Source organism: Monodon monoceros, unplaced genomic scaffold, assembly GCF_005190385.1.
Source record: "Monodon monoceros isolate NGI ecotype Baffin Bay Population unplaced genomic scaffold, NGI_Narwhal_1 Super_Scaffold_12, whole genome shotgun sequence".
Lineage (NCBI taxonomy): Eukaryota > Metazoa > Chordata > Mammalia > Artiodactyla > Monodontidae > Monodon > Monodon monoceros.
This window is the reverse complement of record NW_021703768.1, coordinates 61,327,804-61,346,725: the sequence shown is the minus strand read 5'-3', so window position 1 is coordinate 61,346,725 and position 18,922 is coordinate 61,327,804. Positions and strand designations below refer to the sequence as shown.

Sequence of the window (18,922 nt, the reverse complement as noted above, 5' to 3'; positions counted from 1 at the left end):
ATGAAGATAACACATCTTACAGGTTGTTGTAAGAATCAAAACAGTTTATGTGAGGCGTGTCTCAAAATACTCGGGATGATATAAGAATTCAAGACATAGTACTTGTTATTTGTAAGATCTCAGAATAATATTTTTTGTTCTCTAAAGCTTTCAAAGGCTGTTGGTGAGAAGAAAAGTGAATTATAACCTATCTTTTCTCATGAGTGTATCTGAAATATCAAACCAAGAACTGCTTTCAATAATAGCAAGGCAGCCTGCACAGAAAGGGAAGGATTTTAGCCCATTGACGGGTAGTGCTCCTGTCGCTGCAGAGATGAAGACACAGGTGTGGGAGGGTAAGTAAAGTAAGTAATCATGATGCAGGTGAGTGGAGGAGAACATAACCCTAACCCCACTGATATTTCTGATGGGTGTGGGATGTTTTCTTATTTAAATGGCTCCAGCCTAGGGTTCTCAAAAAACTAAAAATAGAACTACCATATGACCCAGCAATTTCACTCCTGGGTATACATCCGAAAAAAACAAACACACTAATTCAAAAACATACATATACCCCAATATTCATAGCAGCATTGGTCACAATAGCCAAGATATGGAAGCAAACCAGGTGTCCATCGACAGATGAATGGATAAAGATGTGATATATATATATATATATATATATATATATATATATACAATGGAATACTATTCAGCCATAAAAAAGAACAAAATTTTGCCGTTTGCAGCAACATGGATGGACTTGGAGGGTATTATGCTAAGTGAAATAAGTAGACAGAGAAAGACAAATACTGTATGATATCACTTACATGTGGAATCTAAAAAAAAAAAACAAAAAAACCCCAAACTAGTGAATATAACCAAAAAGCAGACTCACAGATATAGAGGACAAACTGGTGGTTACCAGTGGGGAGAGGGAAGGAGGGAGGGGCAATAAGGGGTAAGGGATTAAGAGGTACAAACTATTAGGTATAAAATAAGCTATAAGGATATACTGTATAACAATATTTTATAATAAATATAAATGGAGTATAACCTTTAAAAATTATAAATCACTATATTGTAACCTATAATATTGTACAGAAACTATACTTTAAATAAAAAAGTAAATAAAATAAAATAAATTGCTCCAGTCTACCTAATGTGAACTGTATATTGTCCTATTAGCATTGCTGCATTTGTAAACATGATCATTTAAAATGTTAAAAAGAATTCAAAGAGGACTTTAAAATTGTTACCAAAGTCACTACTGCATCACCTCTCATGAAGAGGCAAGTAAGAGCTAGTCTTATCCCAAGTTTGCTCCAGGCACTTGGGTCCAGAACCCAACTCGGCACAACGGGAAAGCGTTCCCTGTCGTCCAGAAGTATGATGTGGAAAAGCACAATCTGTGTGGGCTAGTTCCTTAGCTTTAGGAGCTGGATAATTAAGTGTTAAAACATTTGATCAAATGATAAATTCCCCTCTTGCCCAGGTATTTTCTTAAAGTACCTATGTGGCTCAATTAAGTATGTAAACAGCTACTTCAGAGTATGACTGTTCTTGTCAGTTCAACAGGCTGCCTCATACAAGATGTTAGCTCCAACTGCCAAAATGTATCTATTAGATGTTCACTGCAAAGCTATACACCATCCTGTGAGAGTATAATGCCCAATGGGACAAAGCAGATCCTTATTGACAGTTAACGTGAAAGTATATTGGCAGGACGAGTAGATTATTGCCCCGGTGACAAACGCTAGTGGACTGCCATGTGTAGATCTAGGCTTTAAACCAATTTGGTTGATGGTTCTATTTAAATAAACCTGCAGCAAAATGAGGTAATCAATTTGAATCATGTTCCTAAAGTTTGGGAATTTAATTGCTTGTATTAATTATTAATATTCTTCATGCAGAAGAACCTTAGCTTTATTAATTTTCTGTTCTTGGGAAACCACGTAACTCTGCACCTCGACTGTATTTTAGTAGCCTTCAGTTTGAGAAGCTGGAAAATTGGAAAAAGCACAAGGGAACCAGAGCCCATGTAGCGCTAGTGATGTAACCATTTCCCCTTCATCTTCTTAAAAGTCTGTGAAGGTCTGCAGGGAAAAAGTAAATATTACAGGGACCCAGGTAAAAGTCTACAAAGAACATAGTGCTCTGATGGGGTGCAGAGTGCATCCGACTTAAAGCAGGGTGCCTGGATTCTACTCCAGCACTGCCACCCACATGTTGAGTAGCTGTGATCGTGCCCAGAGTCTTCCCGGCTCTCTCAGCATTCCTCTGTCAGTTGTCTGGGGCGATTGGGTTAACATGACCTCCTGTGTCCCTAACAAAGGCGCCCCGGAATCTACTCAAACAAAACACAAACACCCCACCGCAGACACACACACACAAGGGTAGGACTGGGCAAGGTGGTAGCGTACAGGGAGAAGACTCTGAACACAAAGCCACATCCCAGCAGGGGTTCGGGAGCAGCAGGGAGGGGGCTGTGGACTTGCTATCCACCAGCACCGCTCCTGGGCAGTGACGCAGCAGGGGCCAGTTACTTTAATCCATCACAGATCAGTTTCTACTTCCGTAACACAACGGGGCTGTCACGCAGAGCCCATGTGAGGATAAAGTGCTCTATAAATACCAGTTAATAATGAGAGATGTAGTGTTCCACGGAATACTAAGGTTTGCCCATCAGAAACTGATTCTAAAATGAAGGACTGCTACTGTCTTAAGATTTGGAGTAAAATAAACATGATGATTGGGGTGTAACCCCTAGGTAACAGATATCAGACTGCCTAATGATGAAATAACAGCTCGTACTTGATTAGTGTAAACTCATCAGCTTAAACTCTCAATAAATAGCCAAATCTTATCTGATTTTGGTTAACATAGTTCTTTTCATGATAAAGAAGCATAAGAACATAAGCAATAAATGGTCATCAGTTAGCCCATACTTCCCTAGACATTCCCCCTTTCATGAGTTCTGTTCAATAAAGTAATTCATCACATGCACACAGAAATGTGATTTTGTTCTGTCTTTAAAAGTTATTCCTATATAATGGATTTTTTTAAATTAGGTATGTTATGTTTGATCACATGATCTATTTTTCTTGGTTAAGTAAATATGGTTACCATACATGAAGACTGGACAGAAGCGTCTGCCTTCAACATTCAACATTATCCTTGCAGTACAGACTGTCCTTGCAGAATGCTAGTAATGTCACATATTTAGCTGCAGCTGGGGGTGGAATTGCAGGGAAAAGTATTATATAATTAGACTATAATTATTCTGGCATTGTATAACAAAGAGCCTCATTTTCCCCATCTGCAGCAAGTGACAAAGTTGCCTGCCAACCTCGGGGGTGCAGGTAGATGCTTTAGACATCCTTGAATGCCCTAAGGAGCAGGGAAGACCATGGAGGGTCACTGTCCACCCCCATCCGCTGGGCCCAGATATCATACACCCAGGGAGAGTCAAACCACACACACACACACCATGCTCTTCCAAAAGACAGAAAAGAAGTTGGAGACAGTTGAGGTACAACCAGCCAAAAGGCATCAAAAGAAACTGACCATTTAGTCCTCCTCTGTCTTCTCCTATGGAGAACTCTTGCCTCCCTCCCCCTCTGCAGGGGTTGCTCTTGTGCTCGTTGCTTGGGGAGGTCCCAACCAGCCAAGCTGAAGCTGATGTGGAAGGTGAGGGGACTGGGCTTCTGGGCAAACCCACCTTCCTGGGACCGCTGCTGCCTGGGCGAGGTCCATTCATCAGCTTTACGTTGATTTGTATTAAGAACCTGAGCCTTTTCAATGAGCCCAACGCTCCCAAACAGCTCATCACTGAGGGGTGAGAAGTTATGGCACTCACAGAGTGTTGTGTAATTAGAACCTTGCCGAGTTCTGAACCTAACGAGTCCTTGAAAAGTTTTCAGTGCCCTGGCTCTAAGCAGATTTCATCAGCACGATAATTTGAAGCCCTTTCATTTAGCCCTGGTGCTGCCTGGGGATGTTTATTTCAAAGGGCCAGCCCTGCCTTTGCCACGCCCCCCACGGGCAAGGCGCCTTCTGACCTCTCACATGTGCCATCACATTGAATGCTGCCTAAGAAAACTCAAGTAGTCATTTAAAATAAAATGAGGAGTGCTTGCTTCGGCAGCACATGTACTAAAACTGGAACGATACAGAGAAGATTAGCATGGCCCCTGCGCCAGGATGACAAGCAAATTCGTGAAGCGTTCCATATTTTTATAAAAAATGTGATACTAAAATAAATAAGTAAATAAAATGAGGGAATTACCTATCAAAGCAATAAGGCGTCTGCTGTTCATTTTTGTTGTAGAAAACGCAAGGTTGAAGAATTAAACCAAAATGAAATCTCTCTTTTCCTAATCCTATTTATTGTGAAAACATCTAAAATAAAAGTACAAAGTCTTTTTACCCTAAATGAAAACAGAAGAGAGACCCAGGAATAAAAACAATGTACAATTAAAACTCATAAATTGCTATAGTAAAGGCAATGCGGTTTTCTTACGAAATTCTATGAAGTTCTCTGCAGGTAATAAATATATGGATACAAAGAAACCAAGGGATTTAACTGACACTCAAAACTCTTTGGCAATCTTCCTTACCAAAGAATTTCCACTGGTTTGAGATTCTTTTTTTTAATACTTTCCCACCTCAAAAGGGACTGTTTATCCCCACACTTAATTTCTTAGAGCTCTCTATCCACCAAACAGTTGACTTCCCTGAGCAGGGTGAACCCCAGAAGGGCCTGCCTCTGGGGGTTCATGCCAATCCATTTTTCTTCCAAGGGACAGAGGAGGGCTCTGAAAAGTTAAGTTTAGAAAGGGTTCTGGTCTCTTTGAATGCAAATTCAGTAATCAAGGTAAGAAGTATAACCATTTCAATGAGATGCTATCCTTATTTTTCACTGAGCCTGAAAGACTTGTGACCCCTCAGTGGGCCAGAGAGAGAAGCCAGAGCCCTTCTGGCATCCCATAGCCTGGAGCCACTTGGGACTGGTCTCCCAGAGGCCGCGGGCTATGAAGAGCCTCTTCTTTTCCCCTGCTCTCTCTGCTGAAGCAGGGCAGGTTGAAGAAATCAGGGTCCTAAGAGTGTGCTGGAGTAGAGCCTGAACAAAGCCAGGCATGGGCTACAACTCTGATACTCCAAGACGTCCCAGAAGCAGAGCATCCTAGCACCGAGACGCTGAGAGAATCTGTTCATCTCAGAAGTAAGCACCAGAGAGAAGTTCTTAAAGCACTAGGCATGCGTAAAGAGACTTAAAATCAGCTTCTTGAAGATACTTCATGCATATTGAGGCCACAAGCAGGCCTCATGAAATTGCTATCATGGATATGCAGCAATTACCATAGTTAGCATAATAAATATTCCCACGGGTTTGCCCCATCTATAACAATCCAAGTAGGAATTTATAAATGTTGCAAGTACAAAGTCATCCTCAAAGGCTATTCTTAATCTCGATCTAATTGTACAGAAGTTAAACAGTACTTTTCCTAGTGTATAATTTTAAAACTGCTGTAAATAGTGGAAAATACTGTCAAAAGAAGAAACGCCTTCAATTTATTTCATTATACCAATGGGCTCCCAGTTTAGACTCTGCCATTTACCAGCTACGGTTACTTGTTCAACAGCTTCAGAATCCCTGGGATTCTGCTAAGAACCAGTGAACCTCAGCCTGAGGACAGACAAGCTTTGCTACAGAATGGTTAACCTTGTATTCATCCTATTTTGCTACATACCTTAACTTGAACTGTGAGCGAACTTCCCCATGTTCTATTTGAATCAGTTCATTATAGCAAGCAATTATGCTGCTATTCTCCATAAATCTCTGGAAAAAAAGCAAAGGTAATACATAAGACATATACAATTACTTCTTAAATAGTCAAAGAAGCTTAACAGTTTCTCCAACCTCAGGTAACTCTGTTATATAAGACAACTAGTAGGTAAGATGAGATTAAATAAAACAGTTGTCAAGTGTTTGAAATGCTTGTTTAAATGTATAACAAACAAGAAAGCAGAAACATTGCATAGTTATTTATAACAAAGGTGGGAAAAACATTATGAACACTCACAGGAAAATAAACACACAAGGGATAGAACACCTCCCCCAGCCTTGCTAATTACTGAAACACCTGTGCTTCTGTTGCACTAAGGAAAGTCTTCTAAAACCTGAGACTAGATGTGTTCACGGCGTGCCACACTACGAGTGATGTCTTCTGGTGGGGAGAGGCAGTCTTTGCTTCCTTCCTCATCTTCTGAGTGCCTAACGCATCCTGCCCCTTCTCATGTCTGTCTGACTGTCTGTCTGTCTGTCTCTCTCACATACACACACACACACTCTCTTCCACACATCTATCATGGATGGCTTCTCCCTGTGGAATATCTGAGAAGCTCCCTGACTTTCCCTGTGCCTCTGGTCCCCACCAGCCCAGGAGGAAGGTGGGAAGGGCTAAGGACAGAGGGGGAACCATGAACACACACAGAGGGAAATACTTTCTATTTACAAAGCAAAGTTAAACATGGTGAGGTTCTGGTTCAGCTTCTGGACAGGTGGAGATGATGTGTCAGTCTGTAACTGAGCTCTGAGTGGTGTTAGCTGATGCTTCATGAAGTACAAAAAAGGATCTGTGATAAAATAAGTCTTTGAAAAGGTTGGGATAAACAGTTTCCTTTGTTTTAAAACGAAAACCTCAGAAGTAAACTTTTGTTGACTAAGTCTATTTGCCTTAGGCTTTTATTACGCCTCTGTGTCTATGTGTGTAAGTATATATTTTATATGTATATATTTATATACATATAAAATCATTCTATATTTTCACTTTCATGTTTACGTAGTAACATTTTTCCTTTTTATTTATTTGTTTATTTAACATCTTTATTGGACTATAATTGTTTTACAATGTTGTGTTAGTTTCTGCTGTATAAAAAAGTGAATCAGCTATACATATACATATATCCCCATAACCCCTCCCTGTAGCGTCTCCCTCCCGCCCTCCCTATCCCACCCCTCTAGGTGGTCACAAAGCACCGAGCTGATCTCCCTGTGCTATGCGGCTGCTTCCCACTAGCTATCTATTTTACATTTGGTAGTGTATATATGTCAATGCCACTCTTTCACTTCATCCCAGCTTATCCTTCCCCCTCCCCGTGTCCTCGAGTCCATTCCCTACATCTGCGTCTTTATTCCTGTCTGGCCCCTAGGTTCGTCAGAACCAATTTTTTTCTTAGAATCCATATATATGTGTTAGCACACAGTATTTGTTTTTCTCTTTCTGACTTACTTCACTCTGTATGACAGACTCTAGGTCCATCCACCTCACTACAAATGACTCAATTTTGTTTCTTTTTATGGCTGAGTAATATTCCATTGCATATATGTGCTACATCTTCTTCATCCATTCATCTGCCGATGGACACTTAGGTTGATTCCATGACCTGGCTGTTGTAAACAGAGATGCAATGAACACTGTGGTACATGACTCTTTTTTTTTTTTTTTTCTTTTTTGCGGGACACAGGTCTATCACTGTTGTGGCCTCTCCCATTGCGGAGCACAGGCTCTGGACGCGCAGGCTCAGCGGCCATGGCTCACAGGCCCAGCCGCTCAGTGGCATGTGGGATCTTCCCAGACCAGGACACGAACCTGTGTCCCCTGCATCAGCAGGCGGACTGTCAACCACTGCGCCACCAGGGAAGCCCTACTTCTTCTTTTTTTATTTGGATTCCTTTTCTTTCTTTTTCTTCTCTGATTGCTGTGGCTAAAACTTCCAAAACTGTGTTGAATTTTGTCAACAGCTTTTTCTGCATCTATTGAGATGATCATATGGCTTTTCTCCTTTAGTTTGTTAATATTGTCTATCACATTGATTGATTTGCATATATTGAAGAATCCTTGCATTCCTGGGATAAACCTCACTTGATCATGGTGTATGATCCTTCTAATGTGCTGTTGGATTCTGTTTGCTAGTATTTTGTTGAGGATTTTTGCATCTGTGTTCATCAGTGATATTGACCTATAGTTTTCTTTTTTTGTGAACACCTTTGTCTGGTTTGGGTATCAGGATGATGGCGGCCTCATGGAATGAGTTTGGGAGTGTTCCTCCCTCTGCTATATTTTGGAAGAGTTTGAGAAGTTTTGGTGTTAGCTCTCCTCTAAATGTTTGATAGAATTTGCCTGTGAAGCCATCTGGTCCTGGGCTTTTGTTTGCTGGAAGATTTTTAATCACAGTGCTTGTGATTTTTAATTTCAGTGCCTGTGATTGGTCTGTTTATATTTTCAATTTCTTCCTGGTTCAGTCACAAAAGGTTGTGCTAAGAATTTGTCCATTGCTTCCAGGTTGTCCATTTTATTGGCATATAGTTGCTTGTAGTAATCTCTTGTGGTCCTTTGTATTTCTGCAGTGTCAGTTGTTGCTTCTCCTTTTTCATTTCTAATTCTATTGATTTGAGTCTTCTCCCTTTCTTTCTTGATGAGTCTGGTTAATGGTTTATCAATTTTGTTTATCTTCTCAAAGAAACAGCTTTTACTTTTATTGATCTTTGCTATTGTTTCCTTCATTTCTTTTTCATTTATTTCTGAGCTCATCTTTATGATTTCTTTCCTTCTGCTAACTTTGGGGGTTTTTTGTTCTTCTTTCTCCAATTGCTTTAGGTGTAAGGTGAGATTATTTATTTGAGATGTTTCTTGTTTCTTAGGGTAGGATTGTATTGCTATAAACTTCCCTCTTAGGACTGCTTTTGCTGCATCTCGTAGGTGTTGGGTTGTCGTGTTTTCATTTCTTTCTAGGTATTTATGATTTCCTATTTGATTTCTTCAGTGATCTCTTGGGTATTTAGTAGTGTACTGTTTCACCTCCATGTGTTTGTATTTTTTACAGATTTTTTCCTGTAATTGATACCTAGTCTCATAGCATTGTGGTCGGAAAAGATACTTGATATGATTTCAATCTTCTTATATTTACCAAGGCTTGATTTGTGACCCAAGATATGATCTATCCTGGAGAATGTTCCATGAGCACTTGAAAGTGTATTCTTTTGTTTTTGGATGGAATGTCCTATAAATGTCAATTAATTCCATCTTGTTTAATGTGTCATTTAAACCTCGTGTTTCCTTATTTATTTTCATTTTGGATGATCTGTCCATTGGTGAAAGTGGGGTGTTGAAGTCCCCTACTATGATTGTGTTACTGGCGATTTCCCCTTTGGCTGTTAGTATTTGCCTTATGTATTGAGGTTCTCCTATGTTGGGTGCATAAATATTTACAATTGTTATATTTTCTTCTTGGATTGATCCCTTAATCATTATGTAGTATCCTTCTTTGTCTCTTCTAATAGTCTTTATTTTAAAGTCTATTTTGTCTGATATGAGAATTGCTACTCCAGCTTTCTTTTGATTTCCATTTGCATGGAATATATTTTTCATCCCCTCACTTTCAGTCTGTATGTGTCCCTAGGTCTGAAGTGAGTCTCTTGTAGACAGCATATATACAGGTCTTGTTTCTGTATCCATTCAGCCAGTGTGTGTCTTTTGGTTGGAGCATTTAATCCATTTATGTTTAAGGTAGTTATCGATATGTGTGTTCCTATGTTACCATTTTCTTAATTGTTTGGGGTTTGTTATTGTAGGTCTTTTCCTTCTCTTGTGTTTCCTGCCTAGAGATGTTCCTTTAGCATTTGTTGTAAAGCTGGTTTGGTGCTGCTGAACTCTCTTAACTTTTGCTTGTCTGTAAAGGTTTTAATTTCTCCTCGAATCTGAATGAGATCCTTGCTGGGTAGAGTAATCTTGGTTGTAGGTTTTTCCCCTTCATCACTTTAAATATGTCCTGCCACTCCATTCTGGCTTGCAGAGTTTCTGCTGAAGATCAGCTGTTAACCTTATGGGGATTCCATGTATGTTAATTGTTGCTTTTCCCTTGCTGCTTTAAATATTTTTTTCTTTGTATTTAATTTTGATAGTTTGATTCATATGTGTCTTGGCATGTTTCTCCTTGGATTTATCCTATATGGGACTCTCTGAGCTTCTTGGACTTGATTGTTTCCTTACCAATATTAGGCAAGTTTTCAACTATAATCTATTCAAATATTTTCTCAGTCCCTTTTTCTCTTCGTCTTCTGGGACCCCTATAATTCGAATGTTGGTGCGTTTAATGTTTTCCCAGTGGTCTCTGAGACTGTCCTCAATTCTTTTCATTCTTTTTTCTTTATTCTGCTCTGCAGTAGTTGTTTCCATTATTTTATCTTCCAGGTCACTTATCTGTTCTTCTGCCTCAGTTATTCTGCTACTGATTCCTTCTAGAGAATTTTTAATTTCATTTATCATGTTGTTCATCATTGTTTGTTTGCCCTTTAGTTCTTCTAGGTCTTGTTAAATGTTTCTTGTATTTTCTCCATTCTATTTCCAAGATTTTGGATCATCTTTACAATCATTACTCTGAATTCTTTCTCAGGTAGACTGCCTATTTCCTCTTCATTTGTTAGGTCTGGTGGGTTTTTACCTTGCTCCTTCATCTGCTGTGTATTTCTCTGTCTTCTCATTTTGCTTAACTTACTGTGTTTGGGGTCTCCTTTTCACAGGCTGCAGGTTCGTACTTCCCATTTTTTTTGGTTTCTGTCCCCAGTGGGTAAGGTTGGTTCAGTGGCTTGTGTAGGCTTCCCGGTGGAAGGTACTGGTACCTGTGTTCTGGTGAATGAGGCTGGATCTTTTCTTTCTGGTGGGCAGGACCATGTCTGGTGGTGTGTTTTGGGGTGTCTCTGAACATATTATGATTTTAGGCAGCATCTCTGCTACTGGGTGGGGTTGTGTTCCTGTCTTGCTAGTTGTTTGTTGCTAGTTGCTAGTTGCTAGTTGTTTGGCATGGTGTTCAGCACTGGAGTTTGCTGGTCGTTGGGTGGAGCTGGGTCTTAGCGTTGAGATGGAGATCTCTGGGACAGCTCTCGTCGACTGCTATAACGTGGGGCCGGGAGGTCTCTGGTGGTCCAATGTCCTGAACTCGGCTCTCCCACCTCAGAGGCTCAGGCCTGACAGCCAGCCAGACTTCCCTTTTGGGAAGTCTGAGGTCTTCTGCCAGTGTTCAGTAGGTGTTCTGTAGTTGTTCCACATGTAGATGTATTTTTGATGTATTTGTGGGGAGGAAGGTGATCTCCATGTCTTAGTCCTCTGCCATCTGGAAGGTCCTACCGTAATTTTTTATAATTCTTATTTTTCTTTAGGTCTCCTAAGAACTTCCAGTGCGGTTAAGATCAGCCTTCTGTTAGGTGATGGTTTCTAAACACTGGAGCACTTTGTTTGCACATAAGTGGCACTCAGTAAGTGTTTTGTAGACTAAGGGCAGGGGAAAATATTTGGGGAATTTTCTAGACTATGATTAACCCCGAAATCTGAAATAAATTGAGTGAACCAAGAACACTGGTCTTCAAACTTCAACATGCTAAGAATAACCTGGGTGTTTGGTTAAAATGCAGCTTCCTGGGCCCCGCTTCCAGAAAAGTAGGCAGGTGTCTTTAGTACAGGATTTCTCCATATGCTTGGGTGCGATGCTGCTAACATGCACTGTACCTTCTCAGGGGTCAGAGGAGGAGAATCAGAGTCTTCACTGATTTTCCACACTTACTCGACCACAGAAGCCTTTTGTCATGGACACCTATTAAAAGCTTTGGGACACTAGCGTTCCGTGGAACACTTTGGGAAACATGACTTTGGTTTACCCGGCATGAAGTTGGGAGTTAAACACCAAGTATTTGCATCTTGAATTATGAGTATGAGCTCTGCAACGTAGTCATTTTGAGCCTGTTTCCTCCTCTGCAAAAATGGAGAAAATACCAAACCTCTCATCTGTAGATGAGGATCAAGTCAGTCACCTAGAATGGAGACCGACAAATAATAAACCTTGGTTCTCCACTTTTTCCTCCACACAACATCTCTCCAGGGAGGAGCTGTGTCTGACTGCCGTATCCCCGACACGCCTAGCACACCACCTTGCACAGAGTAAGTGCTCCATAAAGACTTGCTGAATGAACTTGTAAACATCATTCCAAATAGAAAAGGGGTACACAAAGGCTCATACAAAAACAAGTTGCAATCGCCCTTTGCTAAGATGCTCTTTCTAAAACCTCAGAGTGGGCTGAGCACCATGCAGTCGGCCACTCATGCACAGCTATAGCGGCTTCAAGAGGAGCTGCTCTGGGATATTTGATGGTACAATGTGTTCCTGGATCCCCACTCAGGGACCCATCAACTGAGGCACTGGTCAATTAGCTAGTAACACAGAGCCGAGTTTCAGCAGATGATTTAATACAATCACAACAACTCAGAGATGGGAAACAATTTCACAGAAGGCAAGAAGAATAGCTGGCATATTTGGAAGGGTGTTTGGGTAGAAAGTTGCCAGAGACAAGATTTTGCCCAAAAAAAGGAGACCAGCCACCTGGAGAGCAGCCTCAGCCGATTCTGTGCCACTGTAACTCAGGAGGGAAAGCCTGTTAGGTGCGGCATGCTTCTCTCGGAAAGAGCCCCAACTCCTTGGGGGCAACCTGACCTGGCTGGCAAATGGCCTTGATCAGACCCAGCACTAAAGACTACCAGGTGGCGCCTGACAGGTACTGTTTTTCATGCTTCCACAAAGGGCTTTACTCACCATGGCTGCCTGCAAAAAGCAGCATCATATCAAGACAGAGAAACGAAACCTTCCAGAGCAGCACAGACAGGTCACAAAAAAGAAGAAAAAGGAACAATGGTATTTTCCTTCCTAAATTCACTTAATAGCGTTTGTACCCAAACAGGGCAGATGTCTCTCCTAAGCTTTTCTGTGAGTAGACGTGCAATCTTAGCCCCCCAGACAAGATGCTATCACTCCTAATGACACCAATCTCCACACCAGTTGGTCAGAGGCAGGAACGGTGAACTAAAAGCTGAATTCCAAAAGGGCACTCAACAGCACCTATGGCAACGGGGGCTCATGGCCATAACCCACGGCGTGTCTTGCCTGCCCCAGCCCCTCCACAGGTCATGTGGAGAACCTCCATGCTCACATTCTGAGAGGCCCTGCCTCAGATGTGAAGGACAGCCTTGGGCTGAGGTGCATGGGTGGTCAACGTTACATGGAAGATTTATGAAAACTGAGTAATTTTAAGTCATTCCTCAGAAAATGAGTAAGTAAAAATGTCCCAGCCACACGACTTCTTGGATGACTTTCCTTTTGCAACTCTCCATTCCGAAACTCAGAAGCATTGTCTCATTAAGCTGTGGCAAGCACGCCAGAACGGCGTCTGGAACCGAGTGCCAGCCTCTGAGAGATGTGATGACGGACAGGAGCGAAGAGTTAAGGGAGTGAGTGATACTGCTGACCAGAAACATTCATTTCTATCACACTTGTGAACTGCAGCACTGCCTTCAACGTTTTATACAGCACTGCTGCTTCTCCACGGAAGCACACCAAAGCACAAAACAACTGCATCCCATGGGCAATTTCTGCTTCTCTGTGATTGACAATAAGCAAGGGATCTTTTTGAATCCAGAGTAGCCAACCACCATTGCTTAAAGCACCCAAAGGAATTTTCATAATTCACAAGGCACTGGCAGTCTCCTATTTTTGAAGGAAAAGGATGCATCACACCATCTATTTGAGATTCAGATTACTCCTATCAAAAGACCTTGAGATACCAGGTAAACCTAGTTATTTAGGTTGTTGGTAAGTCTCCTTAATCAATCTCAATCTTCTAGTTGAGTATCAGGGTCAAAGAACTTTTCTTTGCTGATGTTTTTGGTTTAAACCAGGAGTTCACAAGATGCCACAAGTCACTTGCTTGAGTTTAAATTACCCGCAAAAGTTGCCCAAGTCAACTGTGACCTCTACCTTATTTTTTCCAAAGGGTAATCTTTTATTTTTTTAATAGAAGAAATATACGCTTGTTATTAAAAAAATTCAAGCATATAAAGTGAGGTCCTCCACAATTTCTCTGTAAGGGTTTGTAATATTTTAATATTATGAAATACATTTCCTTTAAACAGTCATGTTTTGATTATCTTTCTCCACCCCTTTTCTTCTTTCAAATCCATCATGTTGTTTTCTGTTTGCATGCACACGGCCTCACCTCCAACCAAACCTTCAGACTGCCCTTACCCTGAGATACTGGGTAAGCCTAGGTATTTAGTTTGTTAAGTTTCCTTGGAGTAATAAGTCTTCATCCCCAAGTTGAATATCAGTGTTATTCATGTAGTTGTCACTCAGAATTTTTCTTTGCTGACATTTATGGCTTCAATGAGGAGTTCCCAAGATGCCATTGCTGTCATGGGCCTGTCCCCAGGGTGTAAGCTGTGGCTGGGACCTTGATGAACACAGAGCCCTGGGTGCCGATCTGGTGGACTAACTATACATAATCACACACATACACGCTAACTGACCGGACTGATTTAAATGAGATTACTTTGGGACTAGAGAATTTCGACCTGATATAAGAAGACGGGTTTTCTACATCATTACATATCTGTAGCTAAGATATATGAAGTTATGAGAGAAAAAGGAAAAAAGCCTGACCAGCAGGTGCTCGTCACCATCCCATGAGAACAAGTGCTTCCTTTCCCTCACAGTTCTGGGGCTGAATGCCTATAACAGTATGCTTAGCTGTTTGGCTGAGGTTAGGTATCTGTATCTGAGAGAGGTGCTAGTTCATCTTTTACATACCCGGTTGAAGCCTGCGTGCAGAAGAGGGAGGACCGAGGCCTCTTCATAGTCGCCGGATCTGTAGCAAAGCAGAAAATGTGGTCACTCAGCAGATATACAAATCGGGATTCCTCACACTGAAACTCGGAGAGCGCAAGGCAAGCAGGGAGACAGCTGCGAGAATGCCTTCCTGCCCAGCACATGCCCGCAGGGTGCACCTGCCTTGTAAGAACCCAGACTCCCACGTCCGCCTTCAGGTGCAGAAAGAACACAGACAGTAGAAGGAACTCCAGCAGTGTGCGTGAAAGGTGCACACGACAGGCCCTCTCCAACTCTGGGCTCCTTGGGAGTTGGAGCAAATGTACCGGAGCAGTCCCATAAAGGGACAAGGAAGGTGCAACGCTCATCCCAGAGACCACTGTCCCCTTTGAGATCCCCAAACCTTCTGGAAGCACGACTCCCACCCCAAGACTTAGGTGGGTCCAACTCTCAGGAAGACAACTGGCATTAGAGGCTGCAGCACCCCAGAGCCAATGGGAAAGAAGTGTCATCAGGAAAGCCAAGTGAGAAGGGAAGAAGACAGAAATTGATTACTGGCACTCATCTCAGGGGAGGTTTCCTACACTGAGCCTGCAGTTGGGTCTCAGAACTTCAGTTTGAATACAAGGACGGGGTGGGGGTCAGCTGGTCATGAAGTCATGCTGTAGCTCTGTTGCCACCTTTATGAGAAACGGTGTCCCCAAGACAGCGAGCAAGTAGCATGGCGTACACACCTTAGAAAACAGGGAAGAAAAATGGGACAATGGAGACTGGGTGGAGAAGCAGAAAGAGAACAGGAAGAGAAATCCCAGTGCCTATTTGTGGCATTACCTGTGGCATTTTCCCAGCAGGGAAAAGCTGTCCTCCCTACCCCCTTTCCTCCTTAGGAACTCAAGGTTCTACCCTCTCTGAACAATAAAGGGCTCCAAAGGGTATTAATAATGTTCTATTTCATAAGCTGGGTGGCACAAGCAGCATTAATTTTATTATTAACTTCCTCTATAAATGAAATACTTAAAAATAGGGGGAAAAAAGTGAAAAACAATAACAAGACACAGCAAGCCATTACTTGTCAAGGACAAGTACACATGAATAAGAAAAAAATGAATGTTTTGTCTTGGGTCCATGGAATCAGCCAGGCTTTGGGAAATGCTCTGTGGCTTGGTACCCTTCTGGTACCCATGTCAAGACCCTAAGACCCTGTTAAGAGCTCACATCCCCAGAAGATAAAATATAAGCAAGAGGGCTGAAGAAGGCTAGTCTCACATCTCAGTTCCCCTCGCTCTTTCTTGCTGAGATCCCATCCCCCACCAAGATGGCAAGATGGTAAGAAACCAATGGGACAGTTTCTTCACTTTCCTGGGCCAAGAGCCTGTAGTAGGTGTCCAAGTGAAGAGACACAGCTCCTATCAAGAGACTCAAGGAGTAGCAGGTGAGGAGAAGTCTTTGGTTAAGGCAAGACTTGGAAGCCAGGATTTCCCACTGTTCCAATATGGCTTTGGAATGGATATTTCAAATCTCCCCTGGGCGGTGCCTGCCTGAGGGAGGCTGAAACTCTGAGTTGCTGGCCTGTCAGCTCCTTCAGGGCAGAATCTGTGCCAATCACCCCAGTGGGGCCATCCTGCTGTCCTGCTTCTAGCCACATAACAGTCCCAACATAAACTGCATAATCCTTTTCTTGCGGTGGCTTTAGCGCCTGCTCTCGTGCTATAATCTGTTTCTTAAGTGAAAAAAGTAAGCATTCTCCTATCTCTTTTCTTCAAAGAGAAAAGATAAGCTGGAACTATGTTCTCTCCAGACCTCCTCCTCCCCAGATTCTCTACTCATTTCCAGCATATAATGAGTAACCATTTTTTTCTTGAAGTGTGTATGTGCTGACAGAAATTAGATAGGGTAAAGAGAAAAATCCAAATATTTCTAGAAACTTGCAAAACAAAGAAAATCCCAAGTAAGATCTAAGGTTGTTGCTGTGAGGCCAAAGACCTCCCCCTTGCTTTGCCAGCTCAAAGGCTGAATTACAACAGACCAATGTTTCAGGAGGAAGAGTAGTACTCCCAGCTGGGAACGGGAGGTGAGCTTACGCTTGTGAAACCACCGCAAGAATCACCGTGTGCTCCGAGGGATTTGTGGCCCGGATCGACCTGCAAGGAGAAAGCTCCAAGTCAAACCAGTGATTAGGCCTTGTTCCGTTAACAGAATACAGGACTTCTTCACAGTGAAAATGGCACAAAATCAAATGTCCCTGTAAAGAAGAAGTCTGAAAACACATGGAAAACAACAAAAAAAGATGCCCTTGTGGATTAGGACAATCTCTTTCTTTTACTAAAAAAAAAAAAAAATTTTTTTTTAACTCCCAGGCGATTCTCCAGTAGGTCAGACCTGCCAATTTTCCACTTCAAAAACTGGCAAATTCCACTTAACTTCCATGTTTTCTGATTGAAATTCCACTCTGCAAGAAAATTGGCAGTCCTACAATTCTCTAGTTATCAATTTGTACTTGGGGAGCTAACTGGGATGGATCTTTTTTTCTTTTAAAATAGTAGATAGTTCAGAAAGTTGCCCTTAGAAGGACTGCTGGCAGATGGATGTACACGTGCAGGTTAAGGTCTTTTAAAAATTTCACGAAGAGCCATCTCAATTTTTCAGTTGTACTGTTATTTGTGCTCAAATACTTTAAACAACTGAGTCATCAACTAGGGCTGAGAAATGGTCAATACAGTAACTGTCACTATAATGATATTTGTTGTACCACGACCGCCTGTCTATAATTTGTTTATTCCCTAGGAATTTAACAGGGTTAAAATATGTAAGGATATAGAATTTTGAGGTCCATGATGCCAGAAAATGTGCTATGCTGCAGCTCAGATTCTGGATTATTCTGGTCAGGGGTCATGAGTTGGATGAACTCTTAATAAAGGGCCACATGCTTGAGTCTTAGTACAAATAAGCATGCTTGTTTCCATCCATCTCCTTGGTCTGACCTCTCTTTATTTCGAGATCCTTCAGAAGGGAACCAACACCTCTAAGAACAGAAGGCTGAGGAATTTGTGAAACAACCTGTATTTGTTTCTTTCTAGCTACTGGCATTTCTGCCCCTCTCCATTTTTTTTTTTTTTTTTTTTTTTTTTGCGGTATGCGGGCCTCTCACTGTTGTGGCCTCTCCCGTTGCGGAGCACAGGCTCTGGACGCGCAGGCTCAGCGGCCATGGCTCACGGGCCCAGCCGCTCCGCGGCATGTGGGATCCTCCCAGACTGGGGCACGAACCCGTGTCCCCTGCATTGGCAGGCGGACTCTCAACCACTGCGCCACCAGGGAAGCCCCCCTCTCCATTTTAAGGTGTATGCATTACTGCTCCCCCAGGGACAGCCAGCTCATACTGCTTCATCCTCTTTGACTAAATTTCTTCACCTTTCTTTAAAAATGTACCTTCCCCATGTCCTATTCCTTGAGACCTCACTGTATGTGAGTAGAAGGCTCAAGAAAAGACCAGCTGCTGTCTTCCTGGGAAATGAAGGTTCCCCTTGTGGATAAATGGTATTTGAACGAGCTCCTTTGGAGAGACGCCTGAACTCACTATGGGCAGCAGGGGTAATGCCAGCCCAGACCACTTCCCACTCAGCCACCCTACCCCCTACCACGTCCTGGTAACATGAAGCTACACTTATCTCCTACTTAGGAGCCTACTGAAATCTCAGCAGAAATACCAGGTGCACCTAATGAAAAAAATGTACAGAGTTTCAGAGGTGCGCTCTCATTTCTAGGGAGATGCTAAACACCTGCACCTTCCTTCAGTCTCTTCCACCCCCAGGAGGTGTCATGGGTACACTGCTGGGCTGCATTCTAAGGGGTGGGGCTTAGGCAAGAGAAAACACGTTACGAACATAACTGGGCTGGAGCTCACGCTTGCTTAGCTTCTTTTGAGATTGGCTTCTGTGTTTTAGGTCCCTTCCTGCTGCTGACCTCTTCTCTCTCATTCCTCCAAAGGAACTGGTGTGGCCAGAGAGACCTGGACCTCTTCCTGGTTGAGAGGACTAAGGGGGAGCTGGGCACAGGTGAGGCCAGGGTCCAAGGAAGCATGGTAAGCTAAGGTCCAGTCCAGCTCAAAAACCAGAGATCTTGGGCCATAGATGACAATGAAGAAGGCACATCTGCTGGGAATGCGTCCCCACTCATCTTAGGGAAGATGTGCTGGCAGTCCAGCACTCAGGAATCTCACCATCCTCAACATGACTGG

General features: G+C 42.5%; 1 protein-coding gene and 1 non-coding gene across 5 annotated transcripts in view; one reads left to right on the top strand and one right to left on the bottom strand.

Annotated features, from left to right (window-relative positions):
• Positions 1–18,922, bottom strand: part of PDE8B (phosphodiesterase 8B) — a 319,793-nt gene that overhangs the window by 114,406 nt on the left and 186,465 nt on the right. For all 4 annotated transcript variants that reach the window (XM_029216166.1, XM_029216165.1, XM_029216167.1 and 1 more), the window contains 3 exons: positions 16,770–16,829; positions 14,671–14,728; positions 5,733–5,821 (listed from right to left, as the gene is read on the bottom strand). In XM_029216166.1, the coding sequence (XP_029071999.1) occupies positions 5,733–5,821; positions 14,671–14,728; positions 16,770–16,829 (207 nt within the window). The remainder of the gene's footprint in view (positions 1–5,732; positions 5,822–14,670; positions 14,729–16,769; positions 16,830–18,922) is intronic.
• On the top strand, positions 4,111–4,217 carry LOC114893542. Its single transcript, XR_003792958.1, has one exon. It is a non-coding gene; the product is annotated as a U6 spliceosomal RNA (small nuclear RNA).